Raw genomic sequence first — 26458 nt, 5'->3', positions numbered from 1 at the left:
GTTAGACTACAGGGTTTGTTCATTTAAATTTTAACAATTTTGATTCTAATACAAAGAAAGATTATTAACATTTTTTAAAACTTTCAGAAATTGTTATTTCACTTTTAGAACTTTTGAATTTGTCCTAGAAAAATATCATTTAACTTTAAACTAGTTTCAAATTAAAAGATGGGATGAAATTAAATATTGATTGTCATGTTAATTTTCTTAAATAATATTAAATTTTTTTAATCTTTAATGTTACACAAATTTTTATCATTTTTTTTTAAATTAAACTAAATCTTAAAAGATTTATATGAACCATATCATTTTTGTTTTGTTATAATTAAAATTTGTAAAATATATAATAAACTTAGAAGAAACGGGAACGAGTGAATAGTCCTGATCCTAGTTTATAATAAACTTTGGCCAAACAGCCCGTATTCCCTTTTCCTTCCCTCCTCCTCGTTTCTTTTCAACCATTTTTTTTCCCACCCCACGCACAATCTTCCGACCCAGCTAGCTCCCGAACCCACCTGTCGTCGCCGCAGTCGTCACACCTAGCTGCCACCGTCAACTCAGCAACTTGTCGGCAGATTCCTCTTGTTGGTTAGTCTCCATTATCCTTTTTATGGTTTCCTCTTGTGATTCTGGTAAGTGAGGTGATTTTTCATAGATGGGATTAAGTGGGTTTTGGTTTTCTTTTCTTACAAAGTTTGTACTACTTTGAATTTCAAAATTTTGACAATGGGATTGAGGGTTTTTGTTCTATTTGATTGAGACCTAGTTAGTACATCGATTGATGTTTTTTTTTTTTTGTTGTTGTTGTTGTATTGGTTCTTTTTTAAGAGAAATTGAAGAAGAAGAAGAATAAGAAACAAGAAGAAGTTAACATTCGAAAGTTGTATGAACCAAACTTTTGAAGTAGTTTCAAATCTTGCTTGCATAAATTTATGTGTATAGAAAGGGCCCTTTTTGCATGGACACTTAGAAATCTTGCTCGAATCCTCATACTTTGTTCGATATAATGATTTCCTAATGAAAAGATGCAATTAAATATTCTTTGGTATATCTGTAAAGCTTTACACCATCCCTAGCTTTGTTCGAACACTTAGAAATTTTGTTGAGTGAAGGAGTAGAGAGATTGAAGCGTTTAGATGAGATGTTGGATATGCAAGTTCATTCTTAGATGGCTCTGAACCCACTCGCAAGATACATGACCACTCCAGAAACATTGAGTTGGACCTTGAACTTAAAGGTACGTTTTTTTAAAATTTCTAATTGTTTTTTATTGAGAATAGATAGATTTATTTCAAATTATTCGTTCTGGCTATCTTGTAGTTATAGTAGCTTTAGTTAAACCTAGATTTTGCATTTTGATGATTGGTTCTGGCTACCATGTAGTTATGGTAGCCTTCAGTTGAACTTAGTTTTTGCATCCTTAGAGGTTGGGTTGTTATGGGGTAGTTTGATCATGGAGTGAGTTTGAGGGGAGCTTAAACGTCACTTTGAAGGTCTCAATGTAATTGTTACGTTGGGTGGCACGCCAAAGTGAGTTTTTGTGTAAGGAGTCAAGGTTTAGCGATTATGTTGTTGTTACATTTGTGGAAAGTGAAGTATAGAGGTTGGGTTGTTATGGGATAGTTTTATCATGGAGCGGGTTTGAGGGGGGCTTAAACATCCTTTTTAAGGTCTCAATGTCAATGTTACCTTGGGTGGGCACGCCGCACGCCGCAATTAGTTTTTTTGTAAGCAGTAAAGGTATTCTATTGTTGTTAGTGTTACATTTGTACAAAGAGACAAAGTTGTTTCATTGGGTTCTTATGGGGTAGGTTGATGTTTGAGTGAGTTTGTTGGGTTGTTATGGAATGGTAGGTTGATCATGGGAGTTAGTTTGATCATTGCTAGTGAAAAAGTTTTGGTTTTTGGCATACATGTGAATAAATATCATATAAATTTCTAATTACATCATTACCTTGCAAAGTTTTATAATTTAAACACTGGATGTTCTTTTGGTTAAGATTTAGACTATCATGTTGTTCTAAATTCTTCTTGGATTAAATTTTAGTGTTCTAGAATTGTCCCTAATATTTGCTCATTCTCTCTCTAAATAAGTAACTAATAAATATTGTTTTTCTCCTCTCACAGGATTCAACAACTTTCCAAGTTTCAACAAATTAGAGACTTTGTTGAAGAAGTTGTTGCTAAATAGAAATAAGTTGAATGGATCTATCACTTTACTTGGTTAGTTGTTGCTTTATTTTCTTTTTCTTTATAAGTTGCTTTACTTTTTTTTTCTATATAAATTGCTTTATTGTATATATATATATGATGTAATGAAGAAGTTGTTGCTTATTATAAATATGTACGTTCATGAAAATGTTCATATATATAAATGTTAATGGTGATCAAAACTGTAGATGTAGAGTGTGAGTTTACCATGACGATGGTTTAGAATTTGGCACTACTGAGTAATTCTTATGCGTTCTGGAGGCCAAAGCATGAGTAACTATCAGCCTCAGCATAGCTTCGAGTTCAAAGTCCTGTAAACGAAGGGAACATGATGAGAGGGTACTTTATCAATATCGAAAATGGCGAAAAATAGTCCAAAAACATAGGAGTTAAGAGTGCTTTAGGATTCTTAGGTATATGAAATGACTAACATTCCCTTCACATATTAAAAAAGTTTGGGTAATCATAACGGATAGCAATTTTAGAAATATTAATTAAGTGTATAGCAACTTTTTTAGAAAATTATAAATATAGCAGAATCTATTGGTGATAGATTTCTATCGTTGATGGTCTATCAGATAGACCAATATTTTCAACATAGTCCATATCAGTGATAGACCTCTATCTTTGGTAGACTTTGACAGATTTTGTTATATTTGCAATTTTTTTAAATGTTGCTATATGTATGCTAATATTTTGAATCTAATTTCTATATTCGCAACTATCCCTTTTCTAAAACGTCCGATTTTCATGGGAAACTTGCTTCTTTTGGAGGCCCAAATGAAATTTGGCTCGTCTATCAAATTCTAATGAAGGTGGCCTTTGATGACGTCAGCCACCTGCGAGTTTACAAAAAAAAAAAAACTCACATGCACGTGAAGTTGGTCCGCTTTGACAATATTCTCACTTCTCTTTCTTGTTCTCGTCCTCATTTGGTGTTACGCGTTCTCCCTCAACCTAATTTTGCCCATTTGAAAAGTTTAAGTTGAAACAAATTTCCCGTCTATTTCTTTTTTGTCTCATTTTGCCCTTGTTCGTTTTCTCGTTCATTCCTCCCATTCTTTCTCGTTCATTAGAGTTCCAATCGTCCATTTGTCTCATAAACATACCTTCCACAAGCATCTATTGAAGCTATTAGTGAAGATAACATGTTTCCCACTTTACACTTCTAATTTCCAGTGCATGTGTACTATTTAGGTTTTGGCGTTAGGGCTTGCATGTGACATTAGAACACAAACACTGAACGAACAAGAAATCGGAGTACCTATCGATTCACGAACAAGATGATTAGATATGAGAAATAGAAACTGAAATAAGAAAAAGATTTAAGTGAAACTCATCAGATTAGGAAATGAAAAACCCAAATAAGAAATAGGACCTAGACACGAGAAAGAGAAATGAGAAATATGTAGTGGAAACGAGAAAACCAAACAAGAAAACAAACTACGAACGAGAAAAAGACAAAATCGTAAATTGAAGCCTAACTCTATTTTATTGTATACAGACTTTTTTTCGTGTAATTCTTGTAAAAATTGCATGAATTCGAAATTGCGGAGAAGGATCATTTGATACTGTGAGTATGCTAGTTCTGTTTGGGTGTTGCTCTTCCAGATGTTTTGTTTCTTTATGGCTCTCTAGAGGGGTACTAGGAGTATGATCGAGGAGTTCCTCCTCAATTTGCCTCAAGGGGGAGAAGGGTTGGGTTTTATGGCTTGCTGGGATGTACACTATTTTATTGTCTTTGTGGGGTGAGCAGAACAATAGGATTTTTAGAGGCAGGGAAAGGGACCCTAGTGAGACTTTCTTCTTTTTGCCATTATGTTTCTTTGGAGGTTTCGATTTCAAAGATCTTTTATAACTGCTTCATAGACAAATCTTTTATAACTACTCAATAGACATTCTTTTGCTCAGTTTTTTGTATGCCCGTAGTATGCTTTAATTTTTTCTGAATGAAAGTGGTTGCTTTTATAAAAAAAAGTATCTTGTTGATCCTTCTTCTATAGGTGTGTTGGTTTTTGGTTTTTACAATGCTTTGGAGGATTAAGATCCTTAAGAAGGTGAGGTTCTTTACTTGATAAGTTCTTCATAGTCATGCTAACAGGATGGATCGACTTGTGAGGAAGATGCCTTTGCTGGTTAGGCCTTTTTGTTGTATTCGTTGTTGGTAGGCAGAGGATTTGGATCATATTCTCTGGCGTAGTATCTGGGAGACCTTCCTTTAGACGTTTGGGATGATGTATGCTCGTCATAGTCATGTTAGTGCTATGATTTAGGAGTTCTTCCTCAATCCGTCTTCTAGGGAGAAGGGTTGTTTCTTATGGTGGGGGGTGGGGGGTTGTGATTTTATAGGTCTTGTGAGGGGAGCAGAATAGTAGGGTGTTTGGAAATGGATCCTATGGAGATTTGGTCCCTAGTTTGCTTTCATGCCACTTTGTGAGCTTCGATTTGGAAATCCTTTTGTAACTCTATTGGCGCTATTGTGCATAGTTGGAGTTCCTTTAAAGGGTGCTTCCATCTTTTGTGGGCTTGTTTTTTTGAATGGGCCGTATTCCTTCATTTTTTCTTAAGTTGAAGTTGTTTTTATAGAAAAAGTCATGCAGCCGTGTTCTTCTTCTTCGTATCTTTCTCAATTCTTTTTTATTACAGGAAGAGTTCCGAAAGGCCATACTGCAAATGGGGCCACCAGAAAATTTTGCTCTGCAGATAGTTCAAGATGTTATTAGACCTCAGGTAGCTACACTGAAACATTGGAGTACATGCAATGTCATACATGATAATAAATAATACATCACAAGTTAATAGTGTATTGTAAGTTTTAAAGTCATATGGAAAATGCAAAGTTGACCAATAGATATAAAGTTACGATTTTTTTTTTTGTTGAGGTCAGTGTTTTGTTCTGGCTTACAACAAGAGTACTTGAGCGCGCACACACACGAAAAGGCTGGTAGCTTTCTCCCGCCGTGTAGTTTTCCTTCAATAATTCTCTTTTTCTCATGCTTAAGTTCCTATTATTAATAAAGAAGTTTGTCTCCGTTTCAAAAAAAAAGTTCTTGGGTTAGAGTTAGTTGACCCTTGGATGCCTGAAGTTCCCTTCCTTTTGTATAATTATATGAATGAACTAATGACCTTGATCACCATTATTTTGATTGATTAGTATTCCTAAAAGTGGAGACTTCAAATTCATTGTATTTCCTGAATACTGAGAACAAAGTTTTTGTCTTAAGATAGCGTCTCCAGATGTTGTTTGGTCCTTGGCTTGGTTCAAAGCCCCATTTTTTGGTGTCCGTTTGTAAGGAGTAATGTTGATATCCTTAATCCTTCATGGTCTATTCTTATCAATTTGGGGCTGTTTTTGTACTAGTTTTAAGTCTTTCATGTAGGTTCCTTGATAGCATTAATTTATTAAAGCTTTGGTTTATTTTATATTACAAAAGAATCAGAACTTCAATTCCTAAATGTATAATGATTTTTTGTCCGTTCATTTTAATTTTTTGATTGGGCAGTTCTTTATTATTAATTTTAATTTTTTACTTTTCACTCTCCAGAAGCACACAAAATTGGCACAAGATGAAAATCAGTTGCTGGAAAATATTCTACGGCGACTACTTCAAGAATTAGTGGTAAGCTAAACAGTGGAGCTTGTTTAATTGAGTTTTAGATTTCATTAATCATGGTCCATGGATATGGTAGAGAAACTGATTTTACCATTTTTTCTCTGTATCTGTAATTCTTTAAAATTAAACATTTTGTCATGGTAGATTAATGCAACGCCTTTGGGAGCTGTTGATGGAATGAAGAAATTGGATATTCTTTTAGAAATCTACATATTGAAAGGAAACTCTATTTGTGTGTCTGTGATTGTATAGTTTTATAACAAATTATCCTGTTCAAAAAAGAAGAGTTGATTTATCATTCTAGGTTTTTTGTAAGATTTGGACATTAACACGATGAAATGGAAGACGAACTCCTTTACTTCTCTTCAAGTTCTAACTTAGGGAATAATTTTTGTTCATTATCCACATGTCTTCAATGTCTACATTTTCATATTAAATAGAATCTTTAGCTGTTTCTCCTGAAATAAAAAGTATATTTTTTAAATGGGACAAATTGGAATTGATAAGAAGAAAAAACAGAGGAAAATTTTCCATTAGGATGTGCCAAGAAATTTGAGGTCAAGAATTAAGCAGGGATTCAATTACTCTATTTACATTAGTCTGGCTTTATTTTTTGTTAACGGGTTGGTGTGTAGGTGTGTGGATATCCCATCTCCTCCTCTTTTATATCTATCTTTTGACTAAGTTTGTTCTTGAAAAAAAAAAAATCAAATGTGGTACCATTCTTCAGCCTCACATTTTTTTCTAGTATTTTTGCAAATAAGCTGATCTTCAATTGGAATTGGTGCAGTCATCTGCCGTTCAATCAACAGAGCCAGTAATGCAGTATGGGATGTCTATTGATGAAAAGGAAACTTCACAGGGTCATATTCCACGTCTTCTTGGTATTTTGCATTATTTCATAGACAATTTTTTTGTTGAAACCTAATGGTCTCATTTTTATAAATTTTTGAATAGGAAAGAAAATTTATAGGTGTTCAACTGATTTTAACTTTTTGTTGTATGGTTTACTAATTATTGTGGTAGTTGTGTATTTAAAAGAAGTAGCAGATTTTGATTATTGATTTATTTCTATTTTAGAACAATTGATACCTACCAAGTAATGTCGTGTTTCTAGTTTTTTTTTCAATAGATACCTACCAAGGATTGTCATGTGTCTTGACAACTAACCCAACATGCACCACAGTTTTGACATGCTCCACATTTAATGAAAATCTTATATGCTCAGCATCTGTACTCAATTTTTTAATTAAAATCTTGGATCCTCTTTCTCCATCTCTTTCCTTAATTTTCAAGATCGTTGCTGGACTGAGATGTTTTTTAAATATTAATGAATGTTCTTTTTTTTTTTTTGTAATTGTCAATGAGGATCTAGTCTTGGCCTCGAATTTAGTTTTAGTCTGAAGATTTTGCTGCATTGAAACTGCACTAAGGATGAAAATGTTTATATTTACTTTCTTCAACATTTGGGCACTTTTTGATCATTTAGTGCCTTTGTTCTTGCCTTAGACATTGTCCTATATCTTTGTGAGAAAGAGCATGTTGAAGGAGGCATGATATTCCAACTGTTGGAGGACCTGACTGAAATGTCAACATTGAGGAACTGCAAAGATATTTTTGGTTACATTGAGAGTAAACAAGACATATTGGGAAAGGTTTCCTCCTTTTACTGAAATTCATTATTTCCATTTTTCTTTTAAGTACTTATTTTCCCCTCCTATTAGTTCTCTGTAGCTTTATTTGCTTTGAAACAAAATGGCTATTTTGTACACAGCAAGAGCTTTTTGCTCGCGGAAAACTTGTCATGTTGAGAACGTGCAATCAATTGCTCCGTCGTCTATCAAAGGTACTATAATGTACTGCAATTGCATTCTTTTAATCTTTAAGTCTCAATTGGAAAATCTTCTAGTGCTTCACTTGCTAAAGGACTGTCCCTTTAAGCATGAGAAGAGAGCGTTACGGAGGTATGTCAACCAAACCTATGTTTGGGTCTTATGGATTGAGCGTAATGGTAGACCCTTGAAGCTGTGAGTGTTCTCGTATGTTTCTTGACTTTACATGATGTAAAAGGTTCCTCTTTTTGTAATTTATTGATTGAATTCTCTTATAATTGGATATGTTTTTTTGTAACTTCATTAGGTGGGTCTCTCCTTTTTGTATAGTTTCATATCATCAACAAAATTGTTTCCTATACAGAAAGCACACACACACACTGAACAAGAGGCATGAAACTTTGCTAATTCGAACACATCCCACCAATATTTTGTCCATTTGTTAAAAGTTCTGCTATTCCTTTCCAACCAAATCCTCGTCCGAGTAGATTTGGCAGCATTGATATAATGAAACGGTAAAGCACAGCTATCAGATATTAACTATAATTTCCTTGAGAAGAAATTTGAAATCACAATTGGTTGTCACCAGAATGAGCAAACAGGATGCTGATATGGCCAAAAAAATGGAACATATTTAAATACAAAATTTTCATTTACAGGCAAACAGAGTCCATTCTCACCAGATTTTCCTCTTTATTCACTCATTTTTTCATTGAAACCAACATCTTCCGCCCCCCCCCAAAAAACAAAAAGACTATTGGCGATCGAGCTTATCCTTTTGTTATTTATGTGTAAAAAAGATGTCCGTTCTCCTCAATTTATGATCCCCGCTTCTTATCTGAATATTATTTTAGTATGGCTGAGCGTTCCCCCTCTTATGAAAGAATTAATTACTAATTTCTGGATCTGAATTTAGGCAAGTGATGTGGTGTTTTGTGGACGCATTCTGATGTTTCTAGCACATTTTTTCCCTCTATCTGAACGCTCCGGTATGTGTTTTGGATTTCCAGTTTTTTTTCTTTTTTTTCTTGTTCTTGTTCTTCCTCTCTGTCTATTTTCATTTATTTTTTATTTTTTTATGAGAAACATATTTCCATAAAAGAATTGAGATTATGAATTATAAATGGGCAATTAATGCTAACCCATTGTGAAATGAGAGATGTAACGTTGTAATCACAAAAGAAAGTAGTAATTTACACCATGAAAGCGAAGTACACAAATGCTATTTTTATATTGTTTCATATAATTTTGTTCTTTTGATCAATTGTTGCAGCTGTGAATATAAAAGGAGTGTTTAACACCTCCAATGAAACAAAATATGAGAAACAACCCCCTGATGGTATGCTATTGCAGTGTTTAATATTTTCTTTGATGCCAGTATTCTTTCCATTCTAGAAAACTGACGTATTGGAGTTCCTTTTGCTACTTTCATATTTGTGATATAATTGATATTTTTCTTCTTTGTTTTCAGGCTTTTCTATTGATTTCAACTTTTACAAGACCTTTTGGAGTTTACAGGTAATGTTGCAACATAAAGTGGTGGGGTGGTCAGTGGTTGTTTTTGGCTAATTGGTTTGAAAATTTACTCACGTCTTTCAAGTTTATTCTGAAAGTTCAATCCATACAGAATTTCTTTCCACCATTTGTTTAAATCATTTTTCGATAGTCTTTCAAAATCTTCTAGGTAAGTACAATAATGAGGATCAAGCTTGGCATTTTAGTTCATTTGTCCTATATTAGAAATTGGTGGTTGTAGTTTTGAAGTTTAAACAACTAACTTATTTTTTAAACGGAAGCAAGATTTTATCATTTGTTTTCTGAAAAGGAGACTGTCTCTTTATTGTTATTTCATGAAATATGAAACTCAAGTACAAGAGATATATACTAAAGTACAATAAACAGACCTAGGGATCAGGGGGTGCACCTGGACATCTCAACTAGGGGGTGTCTTCATCATGTCCATACAAAACTAGTAGAATATAAAATTGAAAGTAATGAAGAAGTACTTCAGGGTAATATATAGGATAGATACACAAAAGCCAAATATCTTAACAGGTAAAAGTCAGCCAATTCAAACACAAATCTTGAATAGAGAATGTGCTAAACTCCTTGTGTAAAGTGCACTCTTTTTGCAATGTCCATTCGATCTAACCAACCTAACTTATCATGGAATACTCTTTGATTTTGTTCAAACCATATTTTAGTTAATCCAAAGTAGCCGTGGCCCCTTTTTTATGACTGGGCCCAAAATAATTTCTCACGTTGGAGCTGAATGTTCCGTCAAACTCTCAGCTTACTTCAAATAAAGAGAGAAGACTGCCCCATAGCGCTACCATATGAAAATCCAAAGACCATAAAATGTCCAAGAACAACAGTTACAATAGTGCAAAACAACCAAAATAGTTAAAAATAAATCTGAAGAAAAAAAACAATACAGGCAATGAACCAAAAACAGAAAAGACTGGTTTTCCAAACCTAGCATTTTTGTAAGAAGACCTTCGTTGCACTTATCAAAATATAACATTTAAAAATATAATAAATGTTCGATGTGTATTCTTATCCAGGAATTTTTTTGGTTTTAGGTATAGTAATGTAACTATCTCATAGTTTCATCTTGCTACAATATATCAAGTGCTAATGAAATTACTTTTGTGAAATTGAAGTGTCTCACTTGGGTAATGAGTCTAATGACATCAAAAATTCAATGTGTATTATTATCCAGGAATTCTTTTGTAATCCTGCCTCCCTTGCACTAGCTTCGACGAAGTGGCAAAAGTTCACATCTAGTTTAATGGTATGCCTTTTTGTCATTGTCTTTTTATTTTCTGATTACATAGAAATAGCTCGTGTATCTTTTCTTTCAAGTTATACCTTGTAATATCTTTTAGTTTTCACATTTATAAATATATATGTAATGAAGTACATTTAGTTTGGATTTTGAAATTTAAAGGTCGTATTGAATACCTTTGATGCACAACCTTTGTCTGATGAAGAGGGAGATGCTAACATCTTGGAGGAAGAGTCAGCAACCTTCAGCATAAAATATCTTACTAGTAGTAAACTGATGGGTTTAGAAGTAAGTTTGATCTAGTTTGTATCTCCTGAAGTTGTAAAATTTTAAGTTATCACTCAAACTAACTTGGGTATGTCTCGTTTTGCTATTTCTTCTTTCTGTGGCAGTTGAAGGACCCAAGTTTTCGGCGTCACGTTCTTATGCAGTGCCTTATATTGTTTGATTATCTAAAGGTAGGGTACAATGTTTGTTTGGTTTAAAATTTTTAGGCGGATTTGGTTTTCTATAAGATTGAAGTAGTCCTAATTAGTTATTTTCTTGTCTTGTTATAGGCCCCAGGAAAAAATGAGAAAGATATTCCATCTGAAACCATGGTTAGTAATGTATTGCATATTTGAGCTGTTGTAATGTGCAGCCCTTACTTGAATCCTAATTCACATTTCTCTTCTTGTTTTTAGCCTTGAAATTAGTTACGAGAGGTTAAATTGAAAACAGTTTTCCAAGTTAAATCCTTTTTTGCAACCTACAACAAAGCCTCTGCTGAAATGTGTTTTGCCACGAGAACTTCTCAACATCAATGTTTGAGGCATTGAAGAATATTAATATTATTTATTTATTATTAATTGTTACTGGTACAGAGTTGGTTAAAGGAAAATACATTTTCTTAAAAAATAAGTTCTGCCTATCAATTCCTTTAACTAGCATAAAATTGACAGATACTTTTCTTTACCATTTTCGATTCATTTTTACTTTTATTATATGTTTATTTTTTATTCTTGCATTATTGTATGCCCTTTCCTTTTTTTAAAAAAAGATATTTGAAAATTGAAATCCAGAGAGAGGAAATTAAATCTTGTGAAGAGCGTGTGAAGAAGTTGCTTGAGGTGACACCGCCCAGAGGGAAAGACTTCCTTCAGAAGATTGAGCATATATTACAACGGGAAAATAATTGGGTGAGAATTGTTTTCACTCTATTGCTTATTATATTCTTGTTTGTTTCCATAACCATTTTTCAGCTTAAATATCTCTTGAATGTGCTTGTAGGTATGGTGGAAACGTGATGGTTGCGCTCCTTTTGAAAAGCAACCAATTGAAAAGAAAACCATCAATGATGTAACTAAAAAACGGTATGGCTTCTTGTCAATGGACTTTGTGGGGAGTAGCGGAATCAAGTATTAGTTTTGTTCAAAATTAATTATTTATTCATCTTTCTACAAAACTTTGGTGAATAGCCTTTTTTATTCTATTTGTTATTCTTTACTTTTTTAAAAATAAAATAAAGGTTTTCTTTTTCAAATAGAACAAACTGCGAAAATATTTACACCGTATAGAACAATTTTGAAAAAGGAAAAAGCCCACGATGTGAATTAACAAAACTGCCCGTGATTAATCCCAGACACGCTTGAAAAAATATTCTTGTTTCAATTTAAACGATTTTGGTACAATACTTGATAATGAAAAAAGAATAAGGAAGAAAATAGTCTTTATGAAAAAAATGACACCGAATATGAGAGAAGACGAAGAAGGAATAAATTCTGGAAGAGTGATAAAGAAATTCTGGAATTTATGAGAAAAATTAACTCAAGTTATGGGATTCGTGGACTTTTTATTTATTTATTTTGTTATACGAGCCGTAAATATTTTCAATTTTGTTTTGTATATGTAAATTAATGTAAAATAAAATAATATATTTTTAAATTAAGGACAATGTTGGTTTTCTTTTAATGAAGTAAGGTATTGTAATTTGTAGATACATGGGCTTTTTATTTATTTTTATTAGAGCAAGTCACGGGCTTGCATTTTTTTGTACAGAATTTGCGGGAGTTTAGGTTACTTATTTAATGTTAAGAGTTAATATAAAATTAAATTTATCATGACCCAATAACATAGCTCCCGTTTGGTAACCATTTCAATTTTTTGTTTTTGTTTCTTCTGTGTTTTAAATTCTTATTTAAATTTTTTGTTTATTAAGAAACCAAAACCATATATTAGTTAATTTATTTTTTTATAAAAAGCAAAATGTATGTTTTTGAATGCTTCCTCTTTTCATTTTCAATTTTCCATCATAATTTTAAAAACAAGTTTTTGTTTAAAAAACCGAAAGTGAATTAAGTACCAAACACACCTGTTTTTCAAAAATTAATTTTAAGAAACAAAAACCAGAAAACAAATGGTTTACCAAATAGGCCTTTAAGTTTTTAGGTTGATTGGTGATTTACATGGTATCGGTGCAAGATATCATGAGTTTGCATCCAGGAAAATACATTTTAACCATGTATGTCACACCCCTCCACTCTCGGCTCGAGAGACGGCATGAAGTCAACCAATATTGTTCCTCCGAAACTATACCAGTTGACCCTTAACCACTGACATGAAACACATGCAAAAGCAAATAACACAACTTATAAACAAAACTAAACTGCAGTTCGGCCCATCTATTAACAAATACCCAAAAGGAGTATCATTAAGACTTTTAACACAATCCTGCTTAACTTAATTACAAGATTCATTCACAACCTGACTCTAACTTTAGACTTTAACATTACATGACTGTAAGTACCAAGGTCAAAACAATAAGATAACATACGAAAGGAAAACAAAATCCTTCAGCCGACAGACAACAGTGTATTAGGCTCTAAGAACACAACCTCTACCTGGAAAGTGGAAAACATTTTGGAAAGTATAAGCTAAACGATATCAGTGAGTGTGTAGGTTTTAAAACAACATTTTATAAACATTTTAGCAATCACTATGACAATATCATAAACACATTAGCTTGACAAACATTTAGAAATTAGTAACTCCAATACTGGTTTTTCTTCGTCTAGAACCCAAGAATCTACTCAGTAGATGGCAAAGCTAATTGATACCAAATCCAAATCTCAGAGATGGGCATCCCCAATTCCGTTCCTCAGAATTAGGTGTCCCTAACTTTGCTTCTCAGAGATAAGTGTCTTACCTCAATTTTCTCGGTGCCCCATGATCTACCCCGTAGTGTTATTTTGAGATAACTTAGTTTAGACAAAACATGTATAGAATCATGAACTTGTAAACAATGTTTCGATACGTTTAAAGAATCTTTTTGCATTAAGCAAACCTTAAATGTAACCATGTTTAACATTCTTCAACAATCATGCTTTAAGGCCCCCTATTGTCCATACGTACAAAAGGAGGAGCAAAAACGTAAAAGCTCATGCAGTAAAAGATCGGGGAGTGTTAGGAAAAGAACGTGAGAGTGGGGCCCACGGGGAGGAATGAGAGGTGAGATATAAATAGGGCCTTATTGGGATTGGTAGCTAGGTTACTTTTTGTCATCATTTTGATAGGAGAGGTTGCTACAGCCTGGGGAAGGGGCCAGCTTAACCTAAGAAGGCTGGGTATGTTTGTTATTATCGTTGCTTGTTATTTCCTTATTTCTACTGTTGTAATCTTTTGGCATATGTGTATAAATGAAGTATATCAGAGTGCTGCCTCTGTTTTGCCAATCTGTTGAGTATTTTAGTATTATATCAGTAGAGAACTTCTACACATGCTTTATCAAATACTTTAAAGAAATCATATGCTTTGGAAGTCGTTCATAAATTAGATAACTCAAACATTTTACTTAAAACAATCTCTAAATTAATATCTTGTGAAACATGGTTAGAAACCACTTAAGAAATTCATTTTTCACTCACATATACAAGCTTAGGTCCTTGGCCTATAGATTTGCCCAATTTCTTCTTGACCTGAAATAATGGTAGTTAATTCCAATTAATTCCCCTTGATCAAATACCAAAACTAACATAGAAATGCTAAAAATCACCAAAATGGCCTAACAATGCCTTTAGACATAGGCTGGCGTGCAAGCATGGATGGGAGTGAGGCTGGGACATGTGCTGGGCTCTGCCCAGCCTTGCCGCATGATAACCTTACTCACAGGGTGTGTCGTGCGCTTCACTTGGCCGTGTGCGTCCTTGTGCGCAGAGGTTATCGCGTGCCTCGTTGGCCACATGTGCCTTGCGCGTTCTCTGTCCTTATACGCAGGTCGTGTTGCGCGCCCCAGCACTGGCCCTAATGCAAGCTTCACTAACCTCTTTTGCTCAAAGCTTGCACCCAGCTCGCCTTACCTTTCTCGACACTCGGCCAACCCTGAATTGATTTTTCATCTAGAACTTTAACTCAACTTTGAAAATTTATAACTAAAAAATCCGTAACTTGAATGAGAAAACTTTCTTCTACAAAGTTGCTTAGAAATGTCTTATCTTGCTTACCATAAAATTTCATTATAAAACTCCAAGAGATGCTTCCTTTAGATCTTTAAAAGTGAACCCTGCTCAGTTTGCTCCAAGAAATGATCTTTCTCTCTTTCTTGAGTTCAAACTCATTCCTCCTCGTCTCACTTTTGTTCAACAGCCTTACTCTAAAAACTAGACTCAATTTCTGAAGCTTTGCAAGTGGTTTGAAGTGAAACGCATTAGTGTTCTGTGAGCTTTCCTCTTCTGAAGGCACCTATTTATAGCGAACCTTGAATGTCAGCCCTTTGACACCTCCTACTTGCCGCAATTTAACCTTTGTATGTTATGGACATTTGTAAGACACTTGACCGACCTGCCTTGAACGCTTACACACCTCAACACCTCGCCTAACTTAAGGTTCCACTCCCAAAACCTTCAACCAAAACGTCAAGCTAACCTCCCTTGCTTGGTCGTAGCCTTCCTCGTGCACATGGCCTCCTCGCCAATCCTCATGGTCGCTTAGCTTCAATGCTTATGCCTTCTTTCCGCAACACTTAGCCTCACCAGCTCCTCATGCCAAGCCTCTTCTCGCCTAAGTGCATTTGGCCACCTATGATACTTCCTTAGAGGTTTTCTTGCCCAATGCCACACAACTCATGCCTTGGCCGCCTAACTACCTCCTTAGAGGTTCTCAACCTTTCCTTTGGCCGCCTACCATGCCAATCTCGCCTATCCATGGACTTAGGCAAAATTTTCCTTACGACAACCCTTGACACAACCACATGGCCGGCAACTTCCTTTCCCTTAAACTTCCGCCACATGGTTTCCTTTAAGCATGCAACTTTAAATACTTAGAACAACTTAACATGTCTTTCCTTCTCCTACCAACCATGACACACCTATAACGATTCTCTTTGAGTTACTTTCTCACTCTTAAACTCCAACCCAAACCTATCCTTTCAAGTTCTTAAAAGACTTAAGTATCCTAAGGTCAAGGTTTTACAATTTATGCCTGTAAAGTTGGATACTTTTTACTACATTTACATTTGCAACCCGCTGATTTAATTAATAGCTTATATTGTTCGAGGTCAATGTTGTTGGATGGTTTCTCACTTCTCCAAGTTCCTTTGCTCTATTGTGTCCAGTGTCCTATTTTGGCCTCATCACATGGTTGTTCTTGCTGGTTTTCTTAGTTTCAGATTTAGTGGTTTTCTATCAAGAGCCATTGCTTTTTGTTTCAGGCTGTAAATCTTTTAGCCCTTCTACTTTTTGGACAATGTCTAGTTATGATTCGTTATTTGCTTATTTTGTTTCATTGCACTTTAGTCTCTTTTCATTTAATCAATAAAAAGTCTTGTTTTATTTTCAACAGACAAAAAAAATTGTTCGTGGTTGACTTTGATGAAATGTTTCTTTGTCACTCCATATTACTTAAGTTATAAGATTGAATGTTTGATTGGACTAACTATATTCTTCCCACTTTTGACTTGGCCTTTTTTTTGTCTTCTTTTATTTTTATTTGGCTTAGTGAAAACTGATTTTCTATTTTTAAAAATGATTTTCTATTTTTAAAAATGATTTTCATGCTTGTCACTGTTATTAATCATTTTTCCTTAAAACTTTTCTCAGTAGGCCAAGATGGAGACTGGGGAATAAAGAACTTTCTCAATTGTGGAAATGGTCTGATCAGAATCCGGTGTGCAGCTATCCCATACAAGATTATTTTTACTAGGAATTAATATTTGTTCAAATGATCTTGCCAAGTCCAAGCTTTTGTTCATTGCTTATATTTTCCATAATTTAACATATGTAGCTACTTCTTGAGAGTATGTGTCTTGAAATTACTAGATTTTTATTCTCTCTATCTAAAAACTATCTGGTCTTCTGAACATTTTTCTTTTGCCGTGGATTTAATTAAATTATCCTCTGTAAAATCTCTATGCACATGATGTTAGTGCCAAACATTTATCAAGTGTTTCAACTACTAGACATTGTATTTTGTATGGTCAGATAGTAATCCAAAGGTTGAGGTACTTCAAATCGTTAAAGTAAAACATTCTACTGTACTATCTAAATGTTAAGCATTAATTTTGAAATTATATAAATTAATCTATAAATGAGCACAAAATTCATTTTATAATTTAGTTACAAAGGAACATAAATTAGTCATCATTGCCTGGTGTTGTCCATGATATGACACTTAAATGAATGTTAGGTCTAAAGGCTTATATTCTGCTGGTAAATAATTCACTTCAGGTATCTATTGACTATAAAAACTGACATAATTTTTTATTTCATCAGAATGCTTTGACTGATCCTCAACGTGTTCGTAGTCCTGCAATCTCTGATTATTGGAAACCCTTGGCAGAAGATGTAAGCATATTAAGCACATTGTTTTTCTCCTAGAGTTGAATAATCACAACATTAACCATTTCTCATCTATATCAGCCTATTTATCTTGTTGGAAAAAACTATATACATTGCACGTAGTAGGATGAACCTTGTTCTTTCTCTGTTACAGATGGATGAGTCTGCTGGGATTGAAGCTGAATATCATCATAGAAATAACCGAGTAAGTTTTCATTCATTGTATTGAATTCATTATCACGCCGTGCAGCTCATTAAATTGCTTAGAATTTCTTGGGTGGGTGGTGTTAAGGGAATAAAAGGACATCAGATTGTGTTAATTATATGAGAAGAATATGCAGAATCATAGGACTGAGAATATTCCGTGAGACCCCCATATCTGCACACATATAAAAGAAGGGGTAAAACAGGGAATTCCTAATGCCAAGGAGAGAATAGCACCTGAAGGCCCACACTGTGAAGGGGGTATAAATAGAAAATGTTTTGGGAATTGGGTTTTTAGGTATTGATTGGGTTAAAAGCTGATGTATAGGGAGAAGTTTCCAGCCTTCTCAAAGGAGCGGGGTTATTTCCTTTATAGTATTTTGTTATTTCCTTGCTTATAGTTGCTCTATTGGTTGATTGTTGAACACTGTGATATCAATATATTTCCAGAGTGCTACCTCTGTTTTGTGCTATTGTTGAGATTTTTCTGAGTTTCAAGGTTGGGGATCTTAACATATTCAAATTTATTTCGAGAGGTAGAGACTAGGGAGTAGGGTAAAATGAAGAAGAAGTTGAACTTTGGATGGTGATCATGAAGATGCTAAAACTTTGTAAAGAGATTGAATAGTGATTTGAGTAGAATATACGTAAGCTAAGGATAAAATATTCGAAACAATTTTGAGTGGGATAAGAAGTGGAGAACAGAAAGAAGACATGCCCCTAAAGATTGATACTATTGTGAGTCTTCTTCTTCTGCTTGCTTTAGGCTATACAATCTGATGTAATTCAAAGCTGGGATTAATTTCTCTCTTTTATTCAAGAATCTATTTTCTCATTCTCAATAGGAGAATGGTGATTTATAGCTAATCAGTTGTTGTAACTGATTAGCTTGGCAATAACAGTTGCCAACAGCTTATTAACAGAAGAAAAACAGCTATTAACAACAACAGTTGAAAACAGGAATAACAGCTACTAACAGACAAAAACAACTACTAACAAAGAATGGTTAAAACAGAAATAACAGCCAATAGTAATTTAATGACTGTACTGTTTATAATTGCATCACAATCACTGGCTAGGAAGCACGGATATGACACGACACAGCGAAGCCTAATTTCTAGAAAAGTAGGACATCTCATAATTTCGTCTCCCCTTATGAATATTCTAGATTTCTTCTTGACAAAAGATGCAAATTACTAGAAACATATACCAGATCATCTGCATGTTGGGGTAGCAACTTGTTTCGCCTAACTGAATGAATTACGAGTCAACACTGCCTCCAACCCCACACTCGACGCATCAGTTTCAATAGTGAACGATAAAGAGAAGTCTGGAAGAGCTAGCACTAGGACAGGTACCATGGCTTGCTTCAATTGTTCAAAGGACTCTGTAGCTTCCTCACTCCATCTAAATGCATTTTTTATAAGAGTTTAGTGAGTGGCGCTGCAATGTCCCATACCCTTTTAACCAACATTTGTAACATCTGGTTAGGCTTAAGAATCTTCGAAGCTCTGAAATATCCTTTAGTTGAGGCCGTTGGACCATACCTTTGACCTATTCCCCATCTGCTGCCACTCCTTTACTAGAGATCCAATAACCCAAATATTGTACCTCGAGTGCCCTATCACACACTTCTTTTGGTTAGCAAACAACTTATTATTTTTGAGGATACTAAACGTAACTCTCAGATGCCTCCATGTTCAGTGATGTCTGTGCTTTACATGAGGATATGTAAAAAAAAACGTTAGGAAAAGCTGAAACACTTGGTTCATGAGTGACTGGAAGATGCCTTGGGCATTGGTCAGACCAAACAACATAACAAGGAATTCATCATTCATGCCCTTCGTGAGTGCGAAATGCAATTTCTTGATGTCACTCCCTCATTCTAATTTGATGATACCTGGACCGCAAATCTAATTTAGAAAAAACCACCACTGCATGTAACTCATCGTGTAACTCTTCAATCACTAGGATTGGAACTTGTTAACTATAGTCCCTTGATTTAGCTTGTGGTATTGCACACAAAACCACCACCACCCCCCCGTCTTTTTTCTTTATTAATAGCACCAGACTCGAGTATGGGCTGCGACTTTGGACGAATAATGCCTGTTGTAACATTTAAGTGACTAGTTTTCAATCTCTTCCTTTTGAACGTAGCCATATTTTTAAGGTCTAACGTTAATGGGTTTCTGTCCATCCATAGTAAGAATGTAGTGATCCACGTCTATTTCCAGTGCAAATTTCTTCATATTGTTCCAATAGAAATTTGATCATTGGCAGCTCTTCTTTCATCTCCTTTTTCTTCGATCTCATCTGTGAACTCAATTTCTTCCTCAATCTCCACATTATGGAACTCAATTAGGAAGCATTATGATGGGATCCGGAATTTGATTATCAAGTATAGAAGTTTATTGATAGTATTAATAGAATGAAATCACAGTACACGATTAAGAAAGTAGAGAAACGAATTGAGAGAATCTCAACTCGGAAACTAGGGCACTCACCTTCTGTTATCCTATCTCTCAAGGATGAAACAGAGTACAAACTAACTCAGAAAAGCCTAACTAACTCTCCCTCCGAAATTAAGACTATTTATACTTGCAACTAAAACAGACTACTAATTATCCAAGACTTCCGTGCTGCCATCCCCTTTCACACATGCTGAACCTTTCTTTCCTCTTCTGCTATACTGTAGTATGATAGGGGGTCTATCATTACATTCCTTCCAAATTCACCTTTTCCTCAGGGTCAAACTCTGGAAATAGTTGTGAATTTCATCATAGGCCTCTCACGTAGCTTCATGTCTTGGCAGCCCCTTCTAGCATGTCTTGGTATGCCACTGGTTCAGATTCGTTTAATGACTTTATAGGGACAAAAAAACTTGAGAGTTTCTCATTTCTTTTTTTTCTCAAAGACACTTGTCTGTAGGGTCTTATCTTCAGAAACACCATGTCCTCTACTTGGTCCACCTCTCTTCTCTTCTGATCTGCATATTTCTTCATTCTTTCCTGTGCAATTCTGAGGTGCTCCTTCAACTCCCCTAATGCTACATCTCTCTCCTTCAGAAGCTCATCAAGTGTTGAGTTTGGAGTTTCTCTGTCCCCGTAGTATATTAAAGGTGGGGGTAGTCGGCCATAAATCACTTGGAATGGTTTATACTCCTAATAATCTTTGGTACGTTGTATTGTACCAATATTCTGCCCAATGTAATGTAAATAGTTTTCTACTCCTCGATTAACTACTTCAGTCTGACCATCCAATTGTGGATGTGTTAGATACCTAGATTAGTATAGGATAAGGGTAAAAGGGTAATTAGATTTGTTAGTAGTTAGTTGGTTATAATAGGAAGTTGAGGAGGGAAGCAGGGTATGAAGAATTAGGGCTGCAACATTCCTTGAAAGAGAGGAAGGGCAGAGGTATTCTATCAGGATGATATGCAGAGGTTCGATTCAACCTTGTACTGCCAATCTGAATAATTTTCTCCAAAAGTTGCTCAAGAAAACTCTCTCTATCAGAAACTATTGAATGAGGATAGCCATGGAGTCTTACCACTTCTTTCACAAATAAATCAGCTACAGTCTTAGCTGTATAAGGATGCTTCAATGCCAAGAAATGACCATATTTACTGAATTGATCCACCATGACTAGTATTACTTCAAACCCATTGGCCTTTGGTAATCCCTTAAGGAAGTCCATTGAGATATCGTTCCATACACTGTTCGGAATTTCAAGGGGTATTAATAATTCCCTCCAATATTTAGCTCTTTGTATAATTCTATTGTACATTGAGTTCTTATTATTAATAAAGAAGTTTGTCTCTGTTTCAAAAAAAAATTCAAGGGGTATTAGTAAGCTCGTCGAGGACAAAGTCAATGATTTATTCCTTTGATGAACCATAAGGTTGGGACAGTCAAGTTATAGCGATTAACAGTTGGTTGCATTCTGGATAATGCATCAGTAGCTTTGTTTTATAATCCTGGTTTGTACACCACTTCAAAAGAATAGCCAAGTAATTTAGCTATCCATTTCTGATGCCGAGGCTGAATTACCCTCTGCTCTAATAGAAATTTCAGCATGCCTTGATCAGTCTTCTGTAAGGCCCCCAATTGTCCATACATACAAAAGAAGGGGCAGAAAGGTAAATGTGCAAGCATTTAATGATGAGAGAATGATAGAGAAAGATCGTGCAGGTGGGGCCCATGGGATGAATGAGAGGCAATGATATAAATGTCTTTTTGGGGAATGGGTAGCTAGGTTTTATTTTGATCATCTTTTGATAGGGGAGGCTGCTGTGGCCTGAGAGAATATTCAGCTTGCTTTAAGGAGGCTGGGTATGTTTTCTGGTGTCTTTTCTTTGTTATTTGCATATTGTGACTGCTGTAATCACTCTTTTTGGCTTATATATAAATAAAGTATATCAGCGTGCTGCCTTTGTTTTGCCATTTATGTGGGTATTTTAGTGTTATACTTATGGATTCTCTACATCTTCACTACAAATTTTCTTCCAAGTAAATAGGGTCTCCATCTCTGGACCACTAATACCACTGCCGTTAGCTCTCTCGTACACAGGTTTTGCCCTATCTCACAAAGCCAAAATATGACTAATAGGCAATGGTTCATTTAGCCTGAATCAGCATAGCCCCTGTACCATATCCAAGACTTCTGTGCTGAACCTTGCAACTAAAAACAGACTCTACTAATTACCCAAGACTTCTGTGTTGCCTTCCCCTTCGACACGTGCTGAACCTTTCTTTCCTCTTCTGCTATGTTGTAATATGATAGGTGGTCTATCACCTTGATCCTCCTCATCCCATGTTTTTGTTAGTGTTTTCAGCGAGCATATGGCTTTTGTTAGTGAAGGATCTCCCCTAAGGATAATTGGTGTATTATTTGCCATGAAAGCCATGATCATAGATGGCCAATGAACTCTCATAAACCTGGTGGTGCACAGCCACTGCATCCCAAGGATGACATCCATTTTTCCCAGTTCGGCTGCTAAAAAATCAACTACAATGGTCAATTTCAGTAGTTTGACCTCCACTCTTTTACATATTCCTCGACGTTCAAGAGCTGATGCATCCCCAATAGTGACATCGGATTTCGTCTTCTTTGTAATTGACAATCTCAGCTCATCCACAAGCCTCTAATGGATAAAATTGTGAGTTGCCCTACTATCAATTAGTATGATTATCTCTTTTCCCTACATCGTTCCTTTAGCTACAATGTTCCTTTTGCCGAAAAACCCAGAATAGTTCACTATGTTATTTCATATCCCCTGTCACCTCTAAAGTCTTCAGCTCCATGGTTTCTTGTTCTAAGGCGCCTGCAACAACCTCTTCTTCGAGTTCCTCATCTTCATTCATTGTAAACATCCGTTGTTCTCCTTCACCTTGCAATGATGCCCATGAGAGTACTTTTCGTTACAAGGAAAGCAAAGACCCTTTTCAAGATGCGCCTTGAACTTAGAATTGGACGATCGCTTCATCGGTAGCTCCCTCTTCGTGTAATTTCTCCTAATTGGAATTGATATCTAATGCATGGTTTCGATTTTCTTTGGGCCTCCTTTTTCGGCGTTTGTTTTTCCAGGCATAGTGGGTTAGGCTTTTGCTTTGCTAGGCCCATGACTTCCCCATTCACTTAGCACCCGATTCACCGATTCACTTAGGGCTAATATTAGGGCCACATTTCTATCATTCATCAATTGGGCTTCCCTCATACATTCCTCCCATGTCTTAGGGACACTAACAACCTCAACTTGTAGAGTCAGTTCCAACCACCAGCGGATTTAGTATTGGTCCAGGGGGGACTCGAGCCCCCCTCAACTTTATTATCTTTATATAACATGTATAAACAAAACCAATTAATGCTTAATATTTATAGGCAGTTTAGTGGTAACTATGCTTGTCAGTCTTCCTTCCAACCATTGTTCAAGTCTTGCTTGTGTAGTTTTCTTTTCCAGATTTTTATTTTTTCTCTAAGTTACAACTCGAAGTCCCCTGTCAGTAAATTTTTTGGATCCGCTACTGGTTCCAACCCTATCAAGAAAGCATCCATCAACACACTTTCGGCCATCTCCAGTAAGGGTGGCAAGTTAATCAAGAATTTCTTCACATAAACGGTGTATGATCCCTCTTGTTTGATGTGAATGACTCTTGCACCCAGCCTTCCTTTCGCAGTTTCACGAAATTGCTCAAACATTCGGCTCTTCAAATCTTCCCACATGGTAATCTTCTTTCGATTACTGCTCCATTGAAACTAGTTAACCTCATCTTGAACGAAGCTAATAACTGCAACCTTCACCTTTTTTGCATCGTCGAGCTCGTTAATCTCAAAATAATGCTCGACCTAGAATACCCACGACTCAGGGTTCTCTCCGGCCAAGATCAACATTTCAACTTTCTTGTACTTTTGTCAGATCTTCAAATTCCCAACCTCGTCGATGTATGTGTCTCCTCCGCATTCCCTTTCAATTTAAGTCTCGATCCTTCTGAATTGCATGATTCCTCACGTTGAATTGTGCTGTTTTCCTTCACATCCTTGGCAAGCTTCTACACACTTTTCTTTAGTCTAAGGATCCTTTCTTTCAGTCCCAGAAAATCTTTCTCACTCGACTCCATCCTCTCTTCCAACTGTTTTTCTACCATTGAACGTGTTCTCCCTAGGAATTAGATGTTCTAATACCAATTTGTTAAGATTCTTCCACCTGAAACTCAAAAGAATCCTAACAAAGACAAACAAACAGAAATAACACTCTGATATGGTGTATTGAATGGAAATCTCAAGAGTCTCACAAGCTATTAAGCAACCAAAGAACAACACAAACAAAGACAAACAACGAAAGAACAATGGAAATGGTATTGAAATTCCACCTCCTTTGAAAGGCTGGCCTCTTCTCCTTCAAAAGCTCTCAGCAGCCTTTCACAAAATAAAACCTACTTTTGGCAATCCCCAAAACATTCCTCCAGGTGGGCCCTTCAACCGTTTTCTACCTCTCCAATAATCCCTCCAGGATCTGTCTTCTGTGCAATGCCCATCTTACCCTTACATTTATATGTATGAATGATCGGGGGCCCAACAATTTTCTTCTTTATAAGAAGCCTTCTAAACTCACTCCAAGCAATTATTTCAAATTCCAATCACCAACTTCTCAGCAATCTCCACCAGTCATTCGCTGCATTTTGAAGTAAAATGATAATGTATCTTACTTTTCTGTTTTATTCCTATTTTAATGGATATTGTAATGTTTAATGTACTACCATTAAGAACTTGACAACGTACGTCATCAATTATTTAGCAGATTTCTTTCTTATTCAGGTTTATTGCTGGAAAGGCCTTCGGTTTTCAGCTCGGCAGGATTTAGAAGGATTTTCTCGGGTATGGTTCAAAAATATTTTTTTTTTAGCATTTTTATTTGATGAAGAAAATCTGATACTGTTGTTTTAACGTGGAATTTGCAGTTCACCGACCATGGCATTGAAGGTGTTGTGCCGTTGGAACTCCTGCCACCTGATGTACGAGCCAAATACCAAGCCAAACCAAATGAGAGATCTAAACGTGCTAAAAAGGAAGAAGCAAAAGGGGCAGTCCAGCAAGTTGATGAAAATCAGGTAGACTTCAATTTAGATTAGTCATACATAGGCACTTTAGTGTAATGTCAATGTTTTACTGGGTAAACTGGTCTGTGTGAAGAATGTAGATTTGAAATAACATGTAAAAATTTCTTTCAAATGGTAAGACAATGATTATGGGGGCCTTGAGGACTTTAATTTTCATTTTAATTTTTAGCATTCATGTTTTCTATTTTCTAAGATTGTTCTAATATTTTCTATCAATGGATTTTGGCACAAGATGGCAACTCCAGCCAGTGAGAACGATGGCGAAGGAACCAGAAGTGATCCCGATGGGCCATCAGCAGGGATGGATGTCGATACAGCTATTGCCACGGGCAATGTATCTCAAGGTGGTATTTCAACTCCAGAAGAAAATAAACTAAGCTCTGACACGGATATTGGTCAAGAGGCAGGCCAGTTGGAAGCCGATGCTGAGGTGGAGCCGGGCATGATTGATGGCGAGACAGATGCAGAGGTTGATTTGGATACTGCAGGTTGATTTGTGCAGAAACCCTTCGATAATATCATGCAAGGTTCATCTCTGGCAGCCTGCCCAGAATTGGATACTGCAGGTTGAAATTCTAGTCCTGTCTCTTAATGTCTAACAATTGCATATCAACTAATTTCAGGATTATTATAACCATAATCGGTTGCAGGTTTCTTTGTTCTTGAGCCAAACAATATGAGGGGAGATTTCAGGCTTTTTGCACAAGGCAACATAATCTATTACAGTTTGAAGTTTTCATTACCCCACTGCTGTACCCATTTTTACATATGTTTCTCAGCAAAATGAAATCGATCCGACGATTTCTTTTAATGCATTGAGGGTTCAGAATGTTGTGTGACAAATTAATATTTCATGGATCTATTGGAAATATGGTGACGAGTCTGATGGGCCTATGTAGAAAACACTTGATTAGGAGCTCGTTCTCTTGCTGTAGTTTTCCGTCCTAAGTCAGCCATGACCAATTGGTAGGAATTTCAGGATTTTCATGATCTTTTTAGTAGCTAAATTTGTGCAGATGAATGTGTTTTGAACATAATTGCATGTTGCACAGGAAGCCGATATGGGAGATTGGTCACTCGGCTCCATATGATCAATTATGAGAAATCAGTGCTACAAAAGGGCCAAGCAAAGGGAAGACACTATTTCTGAAAGAAGTATGTTTTCAATATAAAATCATATAGGATGTTTGAAAGGCTCACTGAATGCTTTGAATCATTCCAGATAAATTTGTCCTTGATTTGAAGCTTCTGTTTGATTCTTAAAATTTTATGGAACTCTTTTGAAAAATAGTTTTTAACGATATTAAGCACATTTTCAACTAATGGAAAGTTGACGCCTCATTTTCAGCAAATTGAATGAAGATGAGGCATTTTACGGCATTAA

The 26458-nt window shown here is 35.6% G+C and overlaps 1 protein-coding gene across 8 annotated transcripts; it reads left to right on the top strand.

Annotated features, from left to right (window-relative positions):
* The first annotated feature begins 399 nt into the window (after positions 1 to 399).
* Positions 400 to 26458, top strand: LOC101216402 (THO complex subunit 1). 8 transcript variants are annotated; one of them, XR_004216698.1, is made up of 25 exons: positions 400 to 588; positions 1119 to 1237; positions 2128 to 2223; positions 4858 to 4941; positions 5757 to 5831; positions 6616 to 6709; positions 7335 to 7480; positions 7600 to 7671; positions 8574 to 8646; positions 8931 to 8996; positions 9129 to 9175; positions 10380 to 10451; positions 10608 to 10733; positions 10838 to 10903; positions 11003 to 11044; positions 11507 to 11623; positions 11715 to 11797; positions 16517 to 16583; positions 17189 to 17260; positions 17409 to 17459; positions 24773 to 24832; positions 24916 to 25065; positions 25307 to 25562; positions 25725 to 26040; positions 26127 to 26458. XR_004216698.1 is itself a non-coding variant. In XM_011656912.2 (24 exons), exons 3-24 carry the CDS (start codon positions 2203 to 2205, stop codon positions 25859 to 25861), a joined length of 1977 nt encoding a protein of 658 aa, XP_011655214.1. In that variant the 5' UTR covers positions 400 to 588; positions 1113 to 1237; positions 2128 to 2202; the 3' UTR covers positions 25862 to 26458. The 8 variants fall into 8 exon arrangements, 1 of the variants encoding a protein (XP_011655214.1); XR_004216699.1 differs by having other exon boundaries at positions 1116 to 1237; XR_004216701.1 differs by having other exon boundaries at positions 1113 to 1237; positions 6616 to 6688.

This window comes from Cucumis sativus, chromosome 5 (assembly GCF_000004075.3).
Source record: "Cucumis sativus cultivar 9930 chromosome 5, Cucumber_9930_V3, whole genome shotgun sequence".
Lineage (NCBI taxonomy): Eukaryota > Viridiplantae > Streptophyta > Magnoliopsida > Cucurbitales > Cucurbitaceae > Cucumis > Cucumis sativus.
Note: the sequence above shows the minus strand (reverse complement) of the source record. Positions and strands in the feature narration are given on the sequence as shown.